At 52.0% G+C, this 7,670-nt stretch overlaps 1 protein-coding gene across 1 annotated transcript; it reads left to right on the forward strand.

Moving 5' to 3' along the window:
* The first annotated feature begins 5,850 nt into the window (after window positions 1–5,850).
* Window positions 5,851–7,122, forward strand: LOC116527021 (cysteine and histidine-rich protein 1-like). Its single transcript, XM_032243761.1, is given in 1 exon segment — window positions 5,851–7,122. A coding segment is annotated over 1 exon segment (825 nt). The 5' UTR covers window positions 5,851–5,901; the 3' UTR covers window positions 6,727–7,122.
* The last annotated feature ends 548 nt before the right edge of the window (window positions 7,123–7,670 follow it).

The following is a 7,670-nucleotide window of genomic DNA, read 5'->3' on the forward strand; positions in this document are numbered from 1 at the left end:
ACTTTTAAATCAGTTTATGTTCTTGCTCTCCCCACCTCTTTCTTTTTTAATCTACCACAGAGGACAGTTAAACTTTTTGAGCTATCAGGTGAGAACAGAACAAGAGACCCACAAAGATTCTGGGGCAAGGGAGAGTCCCAGCTTCGAGTCAGGGAGTTGCACACTGGGTGGGGCTGGCAGGCTGGTAGCTGCCTGAGGCTGATAGGACAAAGGGCGCCTGACAGGACCTGGACGCCTATCTCCATGGTCATCTGGTAAACCTGGCGGGAAGGAGCTACAGAAAACAAAAACAGGAAGTGGGGCAGTGTTTTGAGCTGCTGGTATTACTAGGTCGGGATGGAGGAAGAATGGGGATGGGAGGACAGGATCTTTGTGATTATTTACAGGGTATCTAGGCTTCCATGGTTTCACGAGTAGTTAAATGTAGCCCACTAGGGAATTCGCTGTTCAAGCCTCAGTTATGTCAAATGGGCATAACAGATGGTACACTCCCTCAAAACAGGGAATTTAGGTCCCACCTCTTCCAGCAACTACTGGGATGTACAGCTCAGGGCTGCCTCTCTGGAGGAGCCCACAGGAAGGGCTTTGAGCATTTCAGTTCTGTGTTCTCAGAAGGGCTTAGCCTTGGTTACCAAGTTGTCTCCCCCATGCCAAGGGCTGGAGCTTTGTCTCTGACCATCCAACAGCTCAGATAGAAGTAGTGACTGGCATCCCAAGGGTACCAGTTAGGATGGTTTCAGTTTCAAGAAACAAAAAACACAATTCAAACTGGCTTAAACAATAAAATAAATGCATAGGCCCACATCACAGAAAAGTCCACAGGAAGGCTGCATACAACAGCTCAACGATGTTGCCAGGACCCATTGCTTTGCTTGGCTCCGTGCCGTCTTCCACATGGTAGTGGCATCCTGGATACAGGCCTGGGGCCCTGTGTTCCGCAGAGGAACACCTGGGGCTGCATGCTCCCCTTTTAAAAGCAGCAGAAAATTCTTTGCTTTAAGATCCCAGCAAAAGTCCTGAGATTCGCCCTGAATAGCCTAGAGTTGTTCACATGCCCATCCGGAAGATAGAACTGGCATGCCTTGATGGGCTTAGAGCTGCAATCACTGAAGTCCCAATTGGAAGTCTGAGCCTGCTGGGAAGGGGAAAGGGAAGGGGTATGGATGCAGGGTATCTACGAGTGTCCAATGCATCAAACTTCCCAAAGGGGCACAGAAGGAAGCAGTTTCCAAATACTAGTGTCTTTCGAGAAGCTTTGCTTCCTACATCTTCAGTAGACTCCTAATATCATCTGCCTCTGTCAGGCAAAGTCAGGTTCTTGCTGCATGTTCTGGCCAGTTCCTCAATAAAATGCACACACAAAGCTCTAAGTGACAGGGTTCCTGTGACAAATGGTTTTTCTGGGAAACAATTGTGGCTATTACAGCAAAAAGTGCTCTGAACAAAGCAAGCTGGTCTGCCATAGCCATTGCCTTCCTGAGATGGTTGGTTGCCCCTGGGTGCCAGGAGGGCTGCTCAGGAGGAACCCAGCAATGAAGCAAGCCCTAGCCTAGCACCAGCCCAATGGCTTTGCAAAGGCAATGCCTGGAACAGCTTCTGCTGCTCTATAAAACATGTTTTTCAACACATGTCCCAGCAGTTTTGTGTCACCATCAAGTAGATCAGTGGCTCCTACCCATGACATCTGCTCCGCTTGGCATAAAGTTCTGCAAGGTGGGATGGAGGCCATAAGGATAGAAGATGAGCCCTCTCTTTTACAGAGGCAGGGGGCAAACCAAGCCTTAGCCTGTTATGGTACCAGCATGCCTCCAGGTTCTCTCAGCTGTCGGGGTAGACCAAGCTGCTACAGGCAATGGGTTTCACTGGGAAAATGAGCATTCCCATGCCAGACATTCAGAAAATGGCAGCAATGTCAATGCTATTTTAATTATGCCTGCAAATCAGACTGTTTTGTTTTGTTTGTTTTTTTAAGACAGGGCTCCACCCTGTCACCCAGGCTGGAGTGCAGTGGTGTGAACTTGGCTCACTGCACCCTCAAACCCTCCAGGCTCAAGTAGTCCTCCCTTCTCACTTCCCACATAGCTGGAACTGTAGGTCTGTGCCACCAGGCTGGGCTATCAGACTGTTTCAATTTATTTTATTTTATTTTTTGAGACGGAGTTTTGCTCTTGTTGCCCAGGCTGGAGTGCAGTGGCGCGGTCTTGGCTCACTGCAACCTCAACCTCCCGGATTCAAGCAATTCTCCCTCTTAGCCTCCCAAGTAGCTGGGATTACAAGCACCCACCACCAGGCCCAGATAATTGTTGTATTTTCAGTACAGACGGAGTTTTATCATGTTGGCCAGGCTGGTCTCAAACTCCTGACCTCATAATCCGCCCACCTCAGCCTCCCAAAGTGCTGGGATTATACACATGAGCCACCACACCTGGCCTATCAGACTGTTTTAAATCCACACTTCCCCTGAAAGGCTCCAGCAACAAAACCCCAGAAATGGGTAACAGAGGCATTTCTACAAAGCCCTAAATCACCTCCCTTGTGCTTTATTTTCCTTCTCCTTCAATTACCTGCTCATTTTTATTGATTTTGAAGACCCTAGAAGCACAGGACACAGGTTCCATGGTGGGGACTCCCTTCCCTAAGCACATTTAGGATCTCAGTCGATGTGGTATCCAGATCTTCTGCTGGCTGCATGCTTTTGGGGAGGAGCTATTGCCAAAGCACACGCCGAAAGTGGTTTCAATGGTCCTTAAATAATTTTCCATACACTCAGATTCTCCTAAGGAGGAGCAATCCGTTTGGCATCTAGCAGTCTCATTTATCTCAGATTTGGAAATGCTCCCACCTTACTGGTTGGAAGTTTTCTGTGTGTGGGCACCTGGTAAACTGCTTTCGCTTTACTTTCGTTTTCTCCACCACTGTAATGACACATTCCCTAATGTTCTAGCTGTGAGACCTTGGATTCCCTTCTTTACCTCTACAATGCCTTAGTCCTCCCATCTGTAAAATCAAACTTCCAGATTGAGTTATTGCAAAGAGTGAGTAAGTGAAAGCAAGTGAGTGTTAAGGTAAGCCAACCACGGTGGCTCACGCCTGTAATCCCAGCACTTTGGTAGGCTGAGGTGGGCAGATCACCTGACGTCAAGGGTTCGAGACCAGCCTGGTCAACATGGTGAAACTTCATCTCTGCTAAAAATACAAAAATTAGCCCGGCGCGGTGGTGCACTCCCGCAATCCCAGCTACTCGGGAGGCTGAGGCAGGAGAATTGCTTGAACCTGGAAGGCAGAGGCTGCAGTGAGCCAAGATCACGCCACTGCGCTCTAGCCTGGGTGATGACAGCAAAACCCTGTCTCAAAAAATGATAATAAATAAATAAATAAATAAGGCAAGCTATGACTAATTTCGTACCACCCTAATTACTGTCTGATTTCCATTGGCCAATCCCATCTAAAAATGACATGGCACAAGAAATCTAAGCCATATCTGTTCCATAATTACCTATTTAATTACAAATTAAATTTTCACTTGAAGCAAAGACTAGAACAGAATATGGAAAAATAACAAGAGTAGATTGGGTTTCGCCAGTAGGTGATTTATAATGTGCTATTTCTATAACAAGAAAAGTAAACTCCAAAGAATTGTATTGGTTAGAATTAAAATTTTGAAATGCATTAAATATACATATTTTGTGATATCCATGAATGATAAAAACATCTTCCCTTCAGCATCTGCTTTAACTATAGTTCTGATGTCTATTATTACGTAACAAACTATCTCAAAACTTAATGGCTTAAAACCAGAAATATGTATATATATATTTTTTTTTCTTTGAAGATAGATTTTATTTCCTTACAAACACTCAAGAGTTTAAGAAAAGACTGGGAAGTAAGGTCAGTGGCAACAGGATCATCCCATTTTTAGCCAGAAGCAAAGCAAAATGAAAAGCAGAAACTGGCCCTGAAGACAAGCGTTACAACATCTTTGGGAAGAGGTTGCAGCCCTAGAACCACTACTTTGATGGGAGCCCGATTTTGGGTTACGCAAATTCTGATATCTTCATTAAGCAGTCAGTCTCTACCTCCACCACTCTGTTCCTTCGCTGGAAAGACAGACCACCGGATACCTAGGGGCCTGGCTGGGTCACAGGCCTATCCATTATGAGGTCTGAGTGATTTGCAGTTTGCATTTCACAAGCACAGTAAACTCCACAAATCTCAAGGAGCTCAAGGAACAGTCAGGAAGCTGGCCTTTGAAAATCATGATGCATGGCTGGGCATGGTGGCTCACACCTGTAATCCCAGCACTTTGGGAGCCTGAGTAACCTGCAGAGAGGACTCCGTGACCCAAGGAACGCAGTGTGGCAGAAAGGGCAGGACTGTTTACTGGCTGTTTGATCTTAGGCAAGTCATTCAACAGCCCCACACCTTGGCTGCCGAGAGGTTCTGCTGTCAACTCCTCTGCGGTCTCTTCTCTGGCTCTGCCCTTTGGCCACACCCTCCTCTGCTGTGTTGTTACCAATGAAGGTAACAGATGCCAGGCGGCCAAGGACGCAGGCATCGCTCTGCTCTCCATCACCCGCCGTCCTTCCCTGTGGAAGTACCACACACACTTGCTACAGTTCGATGGGGAGGGCGGGTGGAAGTTCGAGAAGCTGGACTCGGCTGCCTGCCTGAGCCTGACCGAGGAGAAGCAGCGACTGGAGCAGCAGCTGGCGGGCATTCCCAAGATGCAGCGGCGCCTCCAGGAGCTCTGCCAGATCCTGGGCGAGGCTGTGGCCCCAGCACAGGCACCAGCACCAAGTCCGCAAGGCCCTGGTGGCCTCCAGGGTGCCTCCACCTGACAAGGCCCTCCCGGGCCCCTGCCCCGATCCCAAGCTCGGATCACATGAAGGAGACAGCAGCAACTACCCACGCCCACCCTGTCCTGCATGCCTGGCCCTCTTAGAAGACCCTTCCCGCCCTTGGGAAAGTAGCCATGGAGGGTGGCACCCTGCATCCCTCCCCCCATCCCCCATCCCTCCCGCTCCCTGGGGAGCTGCTCCACAGTGACTGGGCCCTGTCCAGGGCAGTGAGTCCTTGACTGTGCTCCACAGAGGGAGCTGGGGCACAGGGGGCCCCAGTGCTGGCCACACAGCAGCGCAGCTAAGCACCAGGGACCCCTCACACCACAGCCCCGGCACTGCCGGCAGCCTCCCTCCAAAGACTGGAGTCCCCACAATTCCCTCCTCAGTCTCTCAAAGACCCCACGCTCCATCCCCCGAGGGTGGTCAGCCGAGGCTTCCGTCCCATGAGATGCCATAAAAGCCCCCCGGTGGAACCCATGGTCAGAGCCCCTCACCTGCATCCTCTCCCCCCAGGAGCCCCAGAGAGCCTGAGGGAGAGGGATGCACAGCGCTGCCTTCCGAATGAGAGCGTAGCCCAGCCCTCGGCCCCTTGCCGCCTTTTTCCACTGCCTAATTTATTGGATTCCCTATTCATAGCCATCTCCATGGCCAATGTGACTACCCTGCCAGCAGCAGGGGCAGCCCAGCCTCTGAGTCCCATGGGGCCCCGGTTCCCACTGGTGCCAAATCCAGCCCCTGGGGCCATCCCCCCGCCAGCCTACACTGCCAGCCGCCACCGGGCCGCACAGGCCTCTGCTTGCCAGCCAGGAGTGCAGGCACCATGTTCCCAGCTCAGTGCCAAAGAAGGGTCACCTGAGGGAGCTGTCTGCAGAGCCAGCGCCTGCCCGAGGGAGACCCCACTGCCACCATGTGCCTTTCCCAGGCCCTCAGCCCCACCCCCAGTCCCCCAGTAAAAGCTTCCATTGGCAAATGCAAAAAAAAAAAAAAAAAAAAAGAAGTGCTGCACCGTGTGCTGGACCTGCCCAAGGCCTCCGTGTACCAGTGTACTAATGGTCACTTGATGTGCGCTGGCTGTTTTATCCACCTACTAGCAGATGCCTGGCTGAAGGAGGAGCAGGCCACGTGCCCCAATTGTCGTTATGAGATCAGTAAGAGCCTCTGCTGCCGGAACCTGGCCGCGGAGAAAGCCGTGAGCGAGCTGCCTTCAGAGTGTGGCTTCTGCCTGCGCCAGTTTCCCCACTCCCTCCTGGAGAGGCACCAGAAAGAGGAATGCCAGGACAGGGTAACCCAGTGCAAGTACAAGCGCATCGGCTGCCCCTGGCACGGCCCCTTCCACGAGCTGACAGTGCACGAGGCTGCCTGTGCCCACCCTACCAAGACAGGCAACGAGCTGATGGAGATCCTGGATGAGATGGACCAGAGCCACCGCAAGGAGATGCAGTTGTACAACAGCATCTTCAGCCTGCTTAGCTTCGAGAAGATCGGCTACACAGAGGTCCAATTCCGGCCGTACCGCACAGGCGACATCATCACGCGCCTGTACTACGAGACGCCCAGGTTCACGGTGCTGAACCAGACGTGGGTCCTGAAGGCTCGCGTCAACGACTCAGAGCGCAACCCCAACCTGTCCTGCAAGCGCACGCTCTCCTTCCAGCTCCTCCTCAAGAGCAAGGTCACGGCACCCCTAGAGTGCTCCTTCCTGCTGCTTAAAGGCCCCTACGACGACGTGAGGATCAGCCCCGTCATCTACCACTTTGTCTTCACCAACGAGAGCAACGAGACGGACTAGGTGCCCCTGCCCATCATTGACTCCGTGGAGTGTAACAAGCTGCTGACCGCCAAGAACATCAACCTGCGGCTCTTCCTGTTCCAGATACAGAAGTAGGACGGGGCCTCCGGATCCGAGGAGCCGGCGGGCAGCGTCCCAGCACCGCTGCCTGTCCACCTGGCTGGCGGCTGCTTCACATGACTGATCATTTTAGCAGAGGAGGAGAACGAACGAAGCCAAACACTGGGAAAGTCTGCATGTGTGTGCACTGGGGCCCCACCTCCGGCTCACCCCTCTGCAGCCCTGCCTCCCTTCCTTCCGAGGGCACCAAGAGGCTGGGCTGACCCAAAGAGGAGGTGGTGCCTCGGGCGCCCCAAGGCTCAGAGACCGGTGGCAGCAAGGAGGCCGCTGAGAGGCACAGCGACCCTGCCCCAGCCCTTCTGCACAGCCAGGCGGTGGTGTTGCTCTGTCCTTGCACGGTTCTGGCTGGGCGCAGGTGCCTTGCTGACATCAGACTGCATTTCCGAATATCTGATTGCGATTAAAAAAATAAATAAATAAGGGGGGGCTCAGTTTGGCTGCTCTTCTCGGCTCACACAGCATCAGTTGGAGTGTTTCAGCTGGGGCTGTAGAATCACCTTCCAAGACTGCTTGCTCACACGGCTGGCAGACTGGGGCTGGCTGTTGGCTGACAGCTCTGCCAAAGATGTTGGCTCAGGAGAAAAGGGGAGAGAGATCTTGATTCCTCTCCATGAATCTGTTTGGACTACCGCACAACACAGCAGTCTCAGGGTAGTGAGGCTTCTCTTATGGAAGCTATTTTTCCCCAGGACAGGTGTTCCGAGACACAGGAAGTGGAAGCTGCAGACTCTTAAGGCCTATGAACCTGGGAATTGGCAGTCGCATCTACCAAATTCTACTAATCACAGCAGGTAGAGTCCACCTAGTTTTAAGGAGAGGGGACATAGATGCCACCTCTATGGGAAGAGAGTCAAAAAAACTGCCCATTCTTAAATTGTCACAGTTAGCCAGGCACCATGGCGCACCTGCTGTCCCAGTTA

This window comes from Sapajus apella, unplaced genomic scaffold (assembly GCF_009761245.1).
Source record: "Sapajus apella isolate SASKATOON/1434 unplaced genomic scaffold, GSC_monkey_1.0 scaffold52, whole genome shotgun sequence".
In the NCBI taxonomy this organism is placed as follows: Eukaryota; Metazoa; Chordata; class Mammalia; order Primates; family Cebidae; genus Sapajus; species Sapajus apella.